Source organism: Micropterus salmoides, unplaced genomic scaffold (assembly GCF_014851395.1).
Source record: "Micropterus salmoides isolate LMB-PRFRI ecotype aquatic unplaced genomic scaffold, ASM1485139v1 Ms_hic_scaffold_3247, whole genome shotgun sequence".
Taxonomy (NCBI): Eukaryota; Metazoa; Chordata; class Actinopteri; order Centrarchiformes; family Centrarchidae; genus Micropterus; species Micropterus salmoides.
The window spans coordinates 18,829-36,241 of record NW_024042537.1 but is presented as its reverse complement, the minus strand read 5'-3'; the positions used below and the strand labels follow the sequence as shown (position 1 = coordinate 36,241).

The window sequence follows — 17,413 nt, the reverse complement described above, 5'->3', positions numbered from 1 at the left end:
TCAGCAGGGTCACATCTGATTCTGTTATTGCAAGTTTTGGAATGACAGAAGCAGCTTCCTTTAATGAAACAGTGACACAGTGTGCAGTTAGAGTATAGGAAATAAAATAACCACAGGGTGTATCTGCTAAAAGGCAAAGAAGCCAGGTCAGATTTTACAAGACAGTCTCTTACTGCCCTCTTGTGGCAGAATCTAGATTGTATATCCTGCTGAGACTGTGGAAAAATGACAATATGTTCCAGTATTTCTAAATAACATTTGGACCAAAGACGTGGAATTGCAACCTTTTTATATCCATAAAGGTCCAAAGGGTTGTTTGGAGTAATTTTATAAATTATTTGCTTAGAATGTGACAACAGTAAAGAAATCTATAAGCAGAAATAATTGTCTAGATTGTCCTTATTAAATTTGGTGGTCCTATTTCTGTCCACTAAGTGTTTTTTTCCTGCTGGAAGAGTTCATTTTTAAAAACAAAAGTTTTCTCATTGCACTTTTCATACCGAGCAGGTCTAGACCGTACTCTTTGTAATATTATTTACAAAGACCCAACAATTCCCACCACGAGCAAGCACTTGGCGACAGAGGCAAGGAAAAACTATCTTTTAGAAGGCAGAGAAAGCTTGAACAGAACCTTGACTCAGGGTGGGCGGCCATCTGCCTCAACTGGTTGGGGATGAGAGGGAGAGAGGGCGAGGGGGGAGCAGCCGACATAAAATCCACACAGAAATACTAGTAGAAATAGTAAATATTAGTGGTACAGAAAATGAAAATTAGTACTGATAATTATTGTAATATTAATGATGATAATAATAGGGCTAGTAATAATAATTGTAGCAGGGGGTGCTCAGTTGAGTTGGTAATATGCATTGTTGCATTAAACTTTCATAGATTCAGCATTTTTCATTAATAATACATGTGATTCTACGAGTTATTTGTTATCATTTAGGACTGTGAAGGTGTCACTTTGGGTGATTGTGACTGCATTATTTTACAAAGCAAACCATTAATTTATCAATAATTGAATTATCATTAGTTGCAGCCTGATGCAAAATAGTTTATAATAAATAGCTCCACCTCAACCAACAGTAAAATTCTGCTTTTACACAAATGCATCAGTAATAATAAACTAATATAATAATAGGCTAACAGTCATAGACAGATTTATACTTACGTACTTGTACTTTGGTAACATTTTCAAAGCAAGACTAACAGTATTTTTACAGTCACAGTCTGTATACTTCCTCTGCCTGTGACATACACTGAGAAAGGACTTTTCAGTGAGGGATAAGAAATAAGATAGAAACATGTCTGAAAGTTTGAGGACTTTTATTTTGAAGCTACCAAACAGCTCTTTAGGATTCTTATTTTGAAATCCTCAATGGACCTCCTCCCGGAAGTGTGCTCCATCATCTACTCTGATGAGAATCAGTCTTGTGTGTGTGTGTGTTTGGGTGTGTGTGGCTGGAAGAGTGTCAGATGAGGACTGCGGTTCATTAATTAGAGTAAATTACCCTTTCTTGTTTATGGCATATAAATCTCAGAACCCAGAGTGACCATGCAGACCCTCACTCCTCATGTTTACTGGGCTCAGCGACACGGAGAGATTTACCTCCGGGTGGAACTGAGCGATGCAAAGGTAGGACATCCCACAACATTTACCACGACTGGCTGCTTTCAGCCTCAACTTGTCGGTTACCTGCTCACATAATCTCTTTAAATGCCTCTAAACTTTATTTTCTTAATGCTGCGGGTGTAACGTTAGCTAGCTGATGTTTATCTCGCTGTAGCGAAAACCTGGTTTTAAGCTAACAGTTAGCCTAACTGTGTTTGCTAGCATCTAAATGAAGGTGTACAGATATAATAAAATATGACTAACGTTAAATTAAACTAATTATTTAGGTTTGTTAATTCACATTTATCCCGTGTTCAGAAAAGTGTGTATATTTAAGTTATTTGCTGCCCCAAATAACACTGTTGAAAGTGAATTGACAACCTTAATTGTTTGTCGGGTTCATGGACATTAACGTTACCGATTTTTTTTTAAGCACAGTTTAGTTTATTCACAAAAAATTAAATTACAATTTATAGTCATAAGAAATAGGCTAATGCAGACGTGTGAAAAGGGACACCGTGGTAAGCGAGCTGAAGCTTGTATGCAGGGACCCAGATTGTAAGCAAATAGTAGACATGTAACGTTACTGACATATTGTCTAGATAAATACCAACGTTACAAATAAACAAAGCAAATGCAATCTACGTGTCTAAATAACTTAAAGAAGTGTGTTGTCAAAATTAACAGTACAAAACAATATTAACAGCCTCAGTGATGTCTAAAGTAGTGGGTAGCTGACAATGGGAGCTCTAGTTTGGTCCTTGTTTAGTAGCTGCACACCACAGTTAACAACTGGACAACTTGACTTGTGATTTTACCTAAACAATATTATATTATTATTATTATCAGAAGAAAGTATTGAAGTTGAATAATTTGGGTGGGGGCTTTTTTCTTTACCTCATCACTGAGCTTATCGCTGACCACTTGAATTTTCTGTAATTCTGCTGACTGTGTGTTTGCATTAGTAACATGAAATATAGGTTCTCCGCCTCCTCCTCCTGCATCTGTTAGACAAATGTCTTATAAAAGATGCATGGCTTTTTAGTTGTTGTTGTTCTGGATCTTGTTCAGCAGAATGGCTTAAGGGTAATTGAAACAGGCTGGCAGAAGAACGCCTGTCATGCTACACATGTTGGGCTCATTTATATCTATAAGGATGGACTAAATATGAGAAACTCCTAATACAAACACCACTTTACAGCCTCTGACATGCCCATAAAGTGGAATTGACACCAGTTTCTACAAAAACGTATAGTATTCTCTATGTAAATAATATATACAGATGGGGGGGACAAATTTATAGGTAAGCCCAACATAAAGTGTCTTAGTATGGTGTTGGACCACGACATGCCGCCAGAAAAGCTTAATTAATTACACAGGTCTCTGGAAGTCTACTGGAGGGATGGACACCTTGCTTTTAATAGATAATCCCTCTTTTAGTGTTTTGTTGATGGTGGTGGAGAGCACTGTCTGACACGTTATTCCAAAATCTCCCATAGTTGTTCAGTTGGGTTGAGATCTGGTGATTGCGAAGGCCGCAGCATATGATTCACATCATTTTCATACTCGTGGAACCGGGTAGTGAGCCTGCATGCCCTGCGGACGTGAGCATTGTCAGGATAGAAATGTTTCATCTTAGGGTAAAGGTTTGCGGTGACAAGTAGACCCAAACCATGCCAGCAGATTGGACCCCCTTACTGTAGGGGTCTAACATTCAGGTGGGTACTGTTCTCTTGTTGTTCGCCACATGCACTCGCCCACATGTCGAGAATATGGTGAAGAGTGACTCATCTGACCGTGTCACTTTCTTCCACATCTCTGTAGAGCAGTGCCGATGGGTTTTGCACCTCTGAACTCTCAACTGTGCGTTCATCTTTGTAATGAGGGGTTTATGCACCGCAGCTCTACTATAATATCACTGTTTGTGTTATTGTTGACGGACTGTTTGTACCATCAGGGTCCAAAATTAGCACCAACCACCTGCTGGTAAAATATGCAAATGTCTGGTAGACTTACTTCACTCACCAGCCCAAACAACAATGGTGATCTATTGAGTGGTTGGTACACTTTGAACATTCACTAGAGTTAATTTTCACCCTGTGTACCGTGCAGTTCACCTGTGTGGAAGCATCTGCACTCATTATGTTTCTCCACTCTTATCTTAAAAAAAGAAAAACATAGAATATCACCAGACTTTAATTCTCACTGCATAATATAATTTTGTCCATTATCGGGTCAGCGTCGGGTTGTTTGTGATGGCTGCCTTTTGTGTTTTTCAGAATCTCGACATCGGCCTGCAAGAAAACAACACGCTTCAGTTTAGAGGTTGGTGTTTACATTAGTGCGTGTAAGAGGGAGAAAATGTTGATGAGAGCAGTTGCTCGGTTGAATAATGATAATTTTGTGATGAAATATAATGTAAAATATTCCACAAACTTGAAGTTCAGTTATTATGCAATTTCTGTAGGGTACACAGTGTAACGCCTGATGTTATAATATAATCTTAATATTGCTCCACAGCACAGGGCCATGGAGCTAAAGGAGATAATGAATACGAGTTCAGTTTGGAGTTCCTGGAACCTGTTAGACCAGAGGTATTCATCTTTTATTTGTATGTTACTTATTAGTGGGGGAATCAATTGTTATATTGAAATTAGGGCTGGTAATAAAACAATAATGATGATTATTGCAATATAACTTCCTCAATAATAATAATAATAATATAATACATTTTCAATAAATGTTTGTTAATTTGAATTACAAACAAATTAGCACTTACATTTTCTATTAAGATATTTATATTGAGGAAAGGGGGCTGAAAGAAGATTTACTTAATTTTACTCATGCATATTTGTTGAAAAATATCATAATTGTTTTGAATGTTCTCCCTCAGATTTTGTTTTTTGGTTTGGTATAAAGTGTGTATTCTGACCATAAAGTTTAAATAATCTAAAACCACAATTAACCAATGGTTTCTTCAACTTTCACCTAGGAGCAAAAATCAGCCTTTAAATGTGAAAGAAATAATAATTTGACATTTATCATGATGATTATCGAGATCAAATGAAATTATTTACCGTGATATCACCCAACCCTAATTACAATGTATTGCTTTTGCATCATTGTAATAGAAAAAAAAATTGAATACCAGAGGGTAGAAGGGCAGTTACTGATTCTGTTAATTTATATATGAAATATTTAGTGCTTTTGTAGTTGTACTTTCTTTTATCCCTTATTAAGACCTCTTTTAGAGCACAATGGCACATTTCATACGATTTTCTCTTGAGGTTCACATGAAGATCCACAATTGTTTTTACAACTGGGATACATGAACAACTGTGCTGATTAAGTGAGCGTACCAGCTAGAAATCACTGCCGTCAAGTCAAAGTGAACACTGATTGGGGAAAAACGCTGGGATGATGTTTAATATGTCACACGTGTCCTTTAACCATCCAAGGTTATTGACCATTAGTAGCAGATAAAATGTGTTCAAACAGCTACTCATGTAATTGCATTGCCATATGTTGCTCAGTTAAGAAACCTTACATTTTCTAATACTGTGTGTGTTCAGATCAACCACAAGTCCACCCAGCGTCAGGTGGACATCAAGATCAGGAAGCAGGAGGAGCGCTGGTGGGATCGGCTGACACTGCAGGAGAAGAAGCCTCTGTTTTTGGCTCCCGACTTTGACCGCTGGCTGGACGAGTCCGATGCCGAGATGGAGCTTCAGGCTAAGGTACGAACTTGAAAAACAAACAAAAATAAATCCACTCTGAAAAGAGGGTAAAATGTTGTCTGCCATGGAAAAGGATTTTGACTGCTAATGCAAACCTGGCTACAGAATAAACGACATAGCTAAAAACACAACAACAAACAGAGATACTATTAGAAACAGATCAAAACTTTACATACAAGTGTGCCAAAAACTGTGAAAATTAAGAGTAAATGTCCGTTCCAAGCCGCTAACAGCAGTGCATAGGGAGTGAATTTACTTGAAAGCCAGTTTATAAAAGTGAGTTTTTAGAAGGGATTCAAAAGATTTTGCTAGCCTAATTTCCTCAAGCAGGCCGTTACAAAGTACAGGCGCCCTAAAATATAGTAAGAGCAGTCACCTTTTAGTCTTGCATCTGGACTGTGGAACAACCAAAAAGACTTGCCCGAGGATCTAAGGGTGCGTTTCTGGCTCATAAAAAGTTAAAAGGTCAGCAATATATCTAGGGGCTAGACCTTCTATGCTTTAAAGTACCAGTCGGATAAATCTTACTATGTATGCTAAGTCTGGGGCAACATGGTCTCCACCTGCAGCCTTATGAACAAGTTGGAGACGTGGAATTGATTTTTGACTGAGGCAGATGGAGAGTTGCAGTAGTGTAGAAGAAATTACCTTCTCTAAATCAGCATGTGATAAATGAAAGTGACATTTCTAAGTTGAAGGGAAGCAGAATTGCAGAAACCTCTTGACCTTCTCCTCGAGTCCCTGTCAAATATCACTCCTAAGATTCTGGCTACAGACTTTATATGAGACAAGTCCCCTAGATCATGTAGGAAAAGATCTCTTCCTGGGCTGTCCAAATAAAACTATTAATTTTTGCTTTCATTCAACATTTATTGTCTCTGAGAGTATTGAAGCAGTTGTGATCATTGTGTCTTAATAACTCTGTCTTCAGCCTACCTGTGAAAAGAAACGTAATGCTTACAAGTTATATGACCTAGTTGAAGCACATAGAGGGAGAATAGGATGGGGCCAATAATTGAGCCGTGTGGTACCCCACAGGTGATGTCTGCTATGGACGACCAGGACTTGCCTATAGTTGTTGTGAAAATGTGAGCCATGTATCATTCTCATTAAAGAAGGTCTCAGAAATGCTGGATGTGCGTGGAAAAATTTTAACTTGTTAAAATATATTTATGAATTTAGAATCCTGATCAAACATCGAGTAAAACCTTTTATGCCTCTAACTAAAACAAATTAGTCAGTCGACTGCTCTGAGAGATCTTTGAGAGATCAGAATTCATATTCACAATATTAAAACAAGTGAAGATATCAGTAAATATAAAAAATAATGTAAAACAAGTTTGGTGGTGTGATTTCTTTCAGGAAGAAGAGAAGATTAACAGGATAAGTGTGGAGTCAAGAGTTCGTAAAGACCGTGAGTCAGACTGATCTCTTCACCTGCAAACATCAAAAACTCACAGAAATGTTTCTGACTGCTGTCGTAGACATTTACTATCCTGTAGGAGGAGCTTTAGCAACATCAGCATCACTTCATTTTAATTATTTTCTTCTGTTTCCCCAGCCTACCTCGGCCTGAAGAGAGGCTATTTGTTTATGTACAACCTGGTGCAGTTTCTGGGATTCTCCTGGATCTTTGTCAACATGACTGTTCGACTCTTCATTCTTGGTCAAGGTTTGTTTTAAAGTCAGTTTTTGAAGTGAAGTTCATGGCCACAGGAAGGCAAAGAAACCAGCAATGAATAATTTTGACTGGCCAAAGTAGAGAATACAACATGTCATGTTAATTAAAGTAGCAACTACGGGACGTACAACCTGTCAGATCGTCTTGACTGCTCGTGTTTCTTGCCCTGTCTGACCGTTATGACCGGTTTGAACATAACTGAGAGAACAAAAGACCAAAACTACGAAGACGAGATCCACAATAACGACTCAGTTCTCATTCAGAATCTAATTTTTAATTTCTGTGGTGTGTTCTCACATAACATTACTGCCGACCATCTTTAAGAACATGCATACAGAGGATGTTTTTAGGACTGATTTCTTACCTTCCAGGTAGCTACTATTTTCAGTTGTTTTCATCATGGCATAAAAAATATTCTTGCAGACAAGAAACCTGCTTGAGATATGGCGGCAGTTCATCAGTTTATATTTAGTCACCTTAATGTTGGTTGCATTGTTCTGGTGCTTTATTCAGTACTTCACAGAAAAAGTGAAAACAAAGACGCTGAACGACTAAAAGCAGAATTGGCAGACTGCAGAGGGATGGACTAAATAAAGATAAAAAGCGGAATAAAACTCAAACAATTGTCCTAAATATCTTTTGAATTTTATGGGCTAAATTAATTACTGGACAACAGTTTGCGTGTGAGTGTTTGTGAAACACAAAAACAGAAGAGACACAATTAGCACCACTGAGCAGTAAAATAAAACAAACGGAGAGATCCAGAAAACACTGAGAGACACTGGTCTGTGTTGTTTGCTTGTGAGGAGCTATTCACAGATGAGCTCATTTGAATAGAAACAGGAACACGACTACACAGCAGGGATTTGTTTTGCAAATCATGGGGATTATTGATAGTGGCTCATGCAATGTGCTTTTTAATTATGTCTGTTTGTTTCTCTCACCCTCCGCAGATTCGTTTTATGACACCTTTCACACCACCGCAGACATGATGTATTTCTGTCAGATGATGGCGGTGATCGAGGTCATTAATCCCTTGTTGGGTCTGGTTAAGACTGGATTTTTTCCTGCTATGATACAGGTAATGTAGGGGAGACGGTCAGGTCTCATTTCTTTGTGATTTCATCACAGCCATCAAAAAGTAGTGCATTTACTGTAAATAGTTAAAGTATGAAATTAATAATCATATATATACAGTATAAGCAGCGACTATATGGCCAAATGTATGTGGACACCCGAACATTATTTATTTATATTTAAATATCCCATTCAAAAACCTTGAGCATTAATCTGCTGCCAAAACAGCCTCTTCAGGTTTCAGGCTCTCCACCAGGTTTTGGAGCCTGTCTGCGGGGATTTGCTCTTAGTCATCCACAAGAGCATTAGTGAGGTCAAACACTGATGTTAGGCGATAAGGCTCACAGTCATTGTTCAGTTCATCCTAAGAGCCTGTTTGTGCTAGAAAAGAACTATGTTTCGTAGGATCTGTTATAATCATAATAACTTTATTTGTATGTCACTTGTATAAAGACAATGTTTACAGAGTGCTTTACAAACAGTAAACCCAAAAGAGGCTGCAATAAAGAATCAAAATAGAGGTAATATATGAGGTAAACAGAGATACTATTAAGAACAGGTCAAAACTTTACGTACAAGGATGTGCCGAAAAATAGCAGTAAAGGGTATTACAAGATAAAGACAGGAAATGCAAAGATCCTTCAGTGAATGTAAACTCCGAACGACATGCGTAGAGAGAAATTTACATAGAAGTATGTTGTTGTTGTTGTGTGTTTTTTTTTTTTTTTTAGAAGGGATTTAAAAGTTGAAACAAACTTGTTGTTGTTTATCCTACACTCGAGAGGTGGCAGATGGAATAATGATTTTAAATATGGGGATTACAGTACGCATTTTCAGACGGTTGCCCCTACCTCATAGTGTTGCCTTTGGTTATAAACATGAAAAGCGTAAGAAATAATTACCTGAGAAAAGTTCAAATTCTGTTTTTAGTTTTCTGAAGTTGTTTGACCATATGGCAAGCAATTCTGATTGAGAGTACTGGGCCCTTGTAAGTGTTGCATGTGGTTGAGATCAGGGCTCTGTGTAGGCCAGTCAAGTCCTTCCAAAAAACAAAAATTAATTTTGTTTTTTATTTTTTTTATGGTGCAATCTGGGTTGCAATCTCGCCACTAGCTGCCACTAAATCTGACACAGATTAGCATCAGATTTCATCCTTTGAGCTTCACAGCAACACTAGATATGTGTGTGGTACATTATCATGTGCATATATTATAAACTATGGATGAAACGGTATGGAAATTTCATAACATGGTTATAGGGACCAAAATGATGAATGAGTAATGATTATCAGTATTATCACGGTATTGTTAAAATGTACTGATACACTCAGAATCAATTTCAAACACTGAAAACCACAAACAAAATTAACATTTTGTTTGCATAAACATTAAAATAATAGCAGATACCCTATGTAAACAGTAATGCAATGAACCCATGCACAACTACAGGAATACAAACACTTTCACAACCAATTTGACAGCTACCGCATTTTAAATGAACAAGATATGTAGTTATTGTGACTAAACTGTAACATGTTATCATGTGCAGTGGGCAAATAGTCTGTAGACACATGCAGAACAATGTGTAGTGTTTTTACAAGAGTAACTAACACTGAGAACTTCAGTTTACAGTTTTGTTAGCAAATCAGGCAGCCAAATCTAAAAATTAGCTCACCCTTCGTTGGCTAGAAGTCAGTTTTATACAATCAAGTTTCTCTCAGCACTCTTATAAATCAAAACTACAACATCTCTGCAGCGGGTCTTCCGCAGTGATGTAATTGACCCAAACAAACCCACGTTGCATACTGCGCATGCTTCAGGCAGACGGTGCCTGATTTTGGTTGATGCTGGACAGTATTTGCCGTGAGTTTATCAAAGCGCGGGAACCGAACCCAGTTATCATGGTAATTAAAATGCGTATGGTAATAATGACTGTCAGGAATTTTACCATGGTTTATCATTAAACCTGTAACAGTTTCATCCCGATTAGACCTGAAGTAATCATGTTCGTAGTCACTCACTATGTATGGCGTTAAAAGGATACAATTACTGAGCTATTCTTCGACTTGCTGTCTTCACTATCAACAGTCAGAAATCAGGAAAGCGTGAGGGGGGGAAAAAATAAACACCCCAAATTGACTGATCACAGTTCTTATAATTTCACACTTGAAAGTCTGTCTTTGAGTGTTCGGAGTATCACTGCATGTGTGAATTAAAAATTGCATAACTCTTAAAAGCCTTTTGTGGCTCCAGCAGGAGCTGTGTAAAGTCTGTTTAACTGCAGACCGGTTTTGACAAGGGGGAGGAATTAAAAGAGACTTTCTCTTGTTCTCCTGCATTGATTGCAAGCAGTAGTGGTTAATCTCTTTACATCTCTAAGATCTCTTTCTATTGTGCTCTGTGACGTTGCAGGTGGCAGGGAGGAACGTCATTCTGTTCGTTATCTTCGGCAGTCTGGAAGAGATGCAGAACAAGTCGGTAGTCTTCTTCGTGTTCTACCTCTGGAGCACCATCGAGATCTTCAGGTTAGCTGCGGTCACCATCCTCTGCCCTCTGGTGAAGATGTGCTGTTGCCTGCTTTAACATCGGCCTTTTCTTCTCTACGTCAGGTACCCTTTCTACATGCTGGCCTGCATCAGCACAGAGTGGAAGCTGCTAACGTGGCTGAGATACAGCCTCTGGATCCCTCTGTACCCGCTGGGCGTTGTGGCTGAAGGTTAGTTGACTAGTTTGTTATACATAAACGAAGGTTCGTGGCAGTTGTTGCTAGTTTCTGCTGACGGCGTGTCGTTCTGTGTTTCCAGCGGTGGCTGTCATCCAGTCCCTGCCCATCTTTGATGAGACGCGTCTGTTCAGCCTCCCCCTCCCTGCGGTGCTGGGACACTCTTTAAGCTTCTCCTACACTCTGCAGCTCTACCTGGTCCTCATGTTCCTGGGTGAGACATCCACTAACACACTGCTGAGACATTCAGCCTATTTAATGGCGTCTGATTTAAAAAAAAAAAAAAAAAAAACTATCGCATACAGAACTTGCACATTATGCATTTCTAGGGGCTTGGAGAGCAAAGAGATGAAGGATTTTTACCTCCTCGCTGCCACTTGCCTCCCTGTATCATTAACTGCCGCTGGCCTTTAAACGTGATCAGTCTTACTTGCTTGTGGGCAAAATGTCTGTGGGCATTTCTAAAGAAACAGTCAGCTGCCATGACATTTTGCAATAGCAAGGTTAAGTAGCGATCTAGGGATGCACAGACTGTTCGGCCCCTGAAATTAATCAGCCAAAAATGGCTCTTTCTGTGTTCGGCTTAATACGTCAAAAGACAGATTTAAAATTTTACCAAACAATTAGGATGACCTGTCAGTGTGGAAGCATTTTAAAGTGTCAGAGAAAGATGCAAAAATGGCTGTTTGCAGACACTGTTCTGCTGAATTGTCTCTTAGCACATCCACTCCATCTGTGGCTGACTTCATTGAAAAGGCAATAAACCCGCTTGTTTCTGAGAAGGCAAATAAACTAGCCGCACCTAAATTTGAAGTGCACACGTATTCAAGTACTTATGGTAACTGAAACGGCCCAGAGCGAGCTGACAGGCAGGTTAGCGACTTTATCCTGTCAGCTTCTCTCTTTATAAAGTGTTGCAGTATGAGAGTCCTACCTGAAGAGAGGCTGGGAAGTCTTCATGTTACACCATACGAGAACCACATACTACATTTATCATATTGGGTCAGACTTGATGAATTTAACGCAAGGAGGACACACGTGACTAAGTCCGTTTTTCAAAATAAGGCATCTATACAATATGGAAATAAGATTAATTGGATGATATTCACAAAGTATAAAACAAATTACATGTGTCCATTAAAAGTAAATGGACGCATGTAATCCCACCAACCATAGTCTCTCCAAATCCTGTGGGAAAAGCTGAGTAAAAAGCACAATTTGACTATTTAATTTACGGGAAGAAACAAATATGAATGCACTTGTTCGGTATTCAGCAAATTTCTTCATATATATTCTGTTGCTTGCCTTTCTTGTATTTGTTAATGTCATTGACAACCTTTTTTTTTTTTTTTAAGTGCACACTTATTTGAAGACGTCATGATGGATTACTGAACCCAAGCAAGCTCTGAAAACACTGATTTTCAAAACTGTACTGAATAGAATAAAAGGCTATGGGGCTGCCTGGGATGTAGGAAAACAGTGATAAGCTTAGGAAAACAAGCAGTGATCTAAAGTTTGTGTTTTTTATTAAATTAACTATATCAAAGTACTGTGTTTGTTAGTCTGCAGTGACAAAAGACTAGTTTGTCATGTTTGTCTCATTGGGGGGGGCTGCTCAAACTTTCAATCAACTTTACACTGATTGTGGTTCCCTCTCCTCCTCAGGACTCTTCATCAATTTCCGACACCTGTATAAGCAGAGGAGGAGACGATACCGCACGAGGAAAAGGAAAGTCCAGTAACTGATCAGCACCTTGATATTGCACACACCCTCTGAACTGCCGGCCACCTAAAGATAAAGCAGCTGTTTCCTTTTCCTCTGATTGCCTTTTCTTATCTTTCCTACACACACACACTCACCTGATGTTGGCGTACTGGTCACCTTATTCCTCCACTGGTGAACTGGGAACGTTATTCAGACCAAATCCTACTGTACCTGCTCGACATCTCACTGCTGAACAGGCAAGGTTGATCCAGCTATACTACTGTGAGTTTGAGTTGTTACTCTGTTTGTTCCGTTAAACATGTCCATCAAGATTTCTGTCCACGTCTGCTGTCACTGTCTAATTTTTTTTTATTCCTGATAGTTCTGTTGCAATAACATTTTTTTTTTCTTTTGATTTTCACGTTTACACGAAGTGTTTCCTTTCTGAAAATATAGGAGTCATTTGATTCAAAAATTAGTAGTTACCATCAGAACGGCTCTTCAAAACACGTTTTAATGGCTCTTTAACCCACAAATCACAGATGCATTTACACATTTATTAACCTGTTATGTTGTTGAGTTTTAATGCAACTGAAAGCCAATACAGCTTTGAAAATCTTACGTGGTGTCTTCAAGTATGCTTCACAATCTGGCTATTTAGATTTTTCTGCTTTATTTTAAATGCATGCATGTGAAATCATGTCATCATCTCCCTCATGTTTTCTGCTGGGGTTGTCTGATATCTCACTTTTTTTTGTCAAATGACTGAATTCTCAAATGTCAGAACGTACCTCAACACACCACGAGAGTCTAAAAATTGTTCCCGCTTGCCACTGCACAAAGACTGACATCTCAAGCTAGTTTCAAGACTCTACAAGTTGCTTTTGAACTTGTGGATTCTTGGAAAATCAGTCAACAGCATTGCAAATTTTACATAAACTGAAGTTGATAAGCTATAACACCACTTTTATGGTTCTTGAATCAATAGAGAAATTATTTCAGATGCCTTTGCATGAAATAACTATGATGTAACTGTTAGGGGTTTTGTTTTGTTTGTGTTTTGTTTTCAGAGGTGCATTACTAACACTATGCCTTTGATGAAGCCGTTAGCCATTTACTGCTTTGAATATTACCCTAGCTATGCAAAGTACCGTAGAGGACATATTTACAGTGGGAGAAATAAGTATTGAAAATGTCAACATTTTGTTCAGTAAACATATTCCCAGTGGGGCTATTCACATGAAAGTTTCACCAGACATTGACATTAACTCAAATAATCCACACATATAAATAAATCCAAACATTGAAGACCATCAATAAAGTTATGTGTAACAAAGAGGAATGTCACAGGAAAAAAGTACACTCTGGGCGTCATTCAGCGACTTTTAAGTCCCCAGATCTCTTTTCAAGGAACTAAAAGGTTCCTTCGGCCCACTGTTGTGTGCGTTTCCACCATGGTCTAAAGAAGAAGATTAGGCAAATTAACCAGCTGACATAGGCTGTAGGCCTATACGCCATACAAAGCGATGCGCATGCATCATTATTTGTAACCACTATACATGAGCACATCCACCCATCATCAACCGCTTATCCTGCGCACAGGGTCGCGGGGCTATACATGAGCATTATTTCTAAATAAACATCAGATTTGACTGGAATATAATGACAAACTAGTCTATAGGCTTAGTTTGACCATTAAAGCAGCTTTTTTGTGTGGGAGTATAATGAAGAGACACACAATAAAGTCTGTTACACATTTAATAACTGGATAAAGCCATAAAGTTCTTAAAATAACTCCAGCGCAGAGAAAGCCACACAAAAATAAAATCGCGACAGTTTGGAAGGTTATTAAAATATTTCCAACCGACAAGAGCTGTAGATCAGCTGCAGCACTCACGTCTGTGTCCACCTGCGGCAGAGGAACGGGATGTTTAACGAGCTTAAATGTAAATGCTCCGTATTTGTTTTGCGCCTTTCTAGTCTTTTCGACCGCTCAAAGCGCTTTTACACTACATCTGCATTCACACACATTCATTCACTGAGCCTGTGCTCAAACAGATACACACATTTATACACTGGCGGAACAGCCGCCAGGGGCAATTCAGGGCATTCGCCAACCTGATTGGCACATCCCAGCCACTGTACCTTGATTAGCATATTTGCGTTCAGTGTGTGCATGTTGCACTTTAGCCTAAACTAATTTCTGCAGAGATTTTCTCATTTATCTGCAAACAAAAACTTACAGTACCATTACTGATTTCTACACATTGTTGTCTTTTGATTATGGATGAAGGGAGATGACAGGGAGAGAGTTAGAGGGGTATAACATGCAACAAAAGGTCCCTGGACTAATAATGAATAAACCAAATTTAGAGGATGCTTATCAAAAATTTTGGCGTGTGTGTTTATGTTAATCAGCCATAGAGGTGTGCGATTTGTAATCAATCCATCCATCCATCGTCAACCGCAGGGGGCAGGAGCCAATCCCAGCTGACATCGGGCGAAAGGCGGGGGTCGCCAATCCATCGCAGGGCCACACATAGACAACCAGTCACACTCACACCTAAGGAGGATTTAGGGTCACGAATGAACCTCATGTCTTTGGACAGTGGGAGGAAGCGGGAGCAACCGGAGGGAACCCACGCAGACACGGGGAGAACATGCAAACTCCACACAGAAAGGCCGGGTTGCCATTTAAGACCACAAACTAACCACCGCGCAGAATATCAAGAATATGAAAAGCTTTGGGAGTCAGCTGTCCGCGTTAGGCCTGAACCAGCCAACTTACCGGCACAAGTTCAAGCACCACTGTGCTGATGACGGATTTAAAGCCACTACGACAACAGCTATAGACAAAACTCAGGGCTAATGTAGCAACAGCTGAAATTGTTTACTCCTACTTACACGGTTTGATGTCAGCAATATTTGTGCTGGTGATTTCAGTGTTTTTATACTGTTTAATGCTTCAGTTTTAAATATTAAAATCATTAATATTAATATCCTATTGTTAACCATCCCTGTTCGGCTCCTAGAAAATAGTTGGGAAGTAGCCTACAAGGGAGACTTTGTTGTTCTCCAGGGCTGAAGTTGAACTTCAGGGCCAACCCCCTTCACTCTTTCTTCAACAGCTGGAAAGCAACACATGGGAGCTCTGCATTAGACTTGAGAAGCTGCAGTCTTAATTCACCGCTGTAACTTAAATTAGACATTACTGCTAAACTAAGGGCTTATTGCTGACCCGTTGCTCTCTGCTCTGCTGTTCACACACACTCCTCTTCCTCTACCTCACGCTACACTCACACATGGCTTTTTCAAACTCTTTTTTGAAGGATGCCAAATATTGTCTCGACAAAATCCCAGAAATATATAGATAGATAGAAGTTTTTGTCAATATCGCACACCCCTAATCAGCCACTCTTTTGTTGTTATTTTGTCATTCTCAAATATCAGTATTGGTATCATATCTTAAAACTGTCGTGGGTTTCATCCATGGATTCGAGCTGTACTCCTGACAATAGGTGAAACCATTATCCAGGCAAACCTAGTGGCTAAAAAGTCGGGTTAAGACATGACCCTAATTTGATGTGTGTTTTTTCATTTGAAGCCCAGATTTCCAGACTGAACTGGCCCAGTGAAATGAAAGATTCAAGATTCACCAGTGTAGAATTCTGGGACAGGGGAAATTGTTAAATGTCCTGATGAGCCGTCCATAATTTTTTCCACTGACTGTACTTGAGTTCTTTGTTTTCTTTTGGCCGTTCCAATCTGTTCATCTTTGAGTCTTGTTATTTGTTTGTGTTTACTGAAGTTGTTGCTGTGAATTTGTTTGTTTCATTTCACATAAATTTTTCTTAGGGTGTCTTTTGGGACGGATGTGTATTGGACATACAGCCTGATTTAGAGTATTTATTGCATTATAGGCAAACAAATTCAGACTAATGCTGCATTTGATCACAGTTATGTTTTCCTGACAAAAATAAACATCCGAATTCCTATTTTGGAGGTGGGCTGTTTTTTTATTTTTTATTTTTTCTCGGATCCCAGTTCCTGTCGTGACGTTAAAAATTAGGTTGTGTTTTTGGGGGGAATTTTGTGTTCATGACATGCTGCAAGTGTCCATGGAGAAGAATCAAACTAGGGATGATGCAGTTATTTGATATGCATCTTATACCACTGTGCCAGCAGGATGCTTTAGTAGATACTTTTATAAAATTGTATGCTTTTGCTTTTGAGCTGTGGTGGAAGAAGTATAGTGTTGCAGGTTGTAATGGTGGAGCTAATTATATATACAATACTGAAGAGTTTTAGGAAGGTGTAGAACAAATGCTGTGAACGCTGTTTGGTCACGTTGCATTTTGTTACTTGATAAATATAATCTATTTTTGAAAACATTCTTACTTTACATCAATCTTTCCACACCTGCCTAAAACTCTTGCACGCTAGTGTATATTTTGTATTAATTTAGTCAAATTACAACACATCAGTTACAGTCACACATCAGTGTAACATGAGTTGGTATCTGTAGCTAAAATTGTATTTTCTGGTGGTAGTGAAAACGGGAAACATGCACACTTGTTGTTGATCATACTGGACAATAAGAGATTTATTAATGTGCTTCAAATGAAGAGATGGAGGACAAAATCCGAAAAATGTATTCCAAAGTTTGTCTGATAATAATATGAAGCTGTGTGAATACTGTGAACATTTCCTTTAGTTTTTGAAATTTTAGTTGGATTCATATATAAGCAGAGACCCTGACTACAGGTAAAATATGTATGTATATGTGTGTATAGATATACAAACAACTGCATTTCCAAAAATCATGAAAAACTATTTTTCCCATAAGTCAAAAAGTGAAACTTTAATCTATTCTAGATTCA

The 17,413-nt window shown here is 38.7% G+C and overlaps 1 protein-coding gene across 1 annotated transcript; it reads left to right on the top strand.

Annotated features, from left to right (window-relative positions):
* Positions 1–1,432: 1,432 nt before the first annotated feature.
* Positions 1,433–16,528, top strand: LOC119884173 (very-long-chain (3R)-3-hydroxyacyl-CoA dehydratase-like; the record flags this gene model as incomplete). Its single annotated transcript, XM_038694630.1, is given in 11 exon segments — positions 1,433–1,636; positions 3,892–3,937; positions 4,133–4,206; positions 5,185–5,349; positions 6,712–6,763; positions 6,911–7,021; positions 7,984–8,111; positions 10,519–10,631; positions 10,716–10,822; positions 10,911–11,042; positions 12,494–16,528. Coding segments are annotated over 11 exon segments (1,086 nt in total). The 3' UTR covers positions 12,571–16,528.
* Between the last annotated feature and the right edge of the window lie 885 nt (positions 16,529–17,413).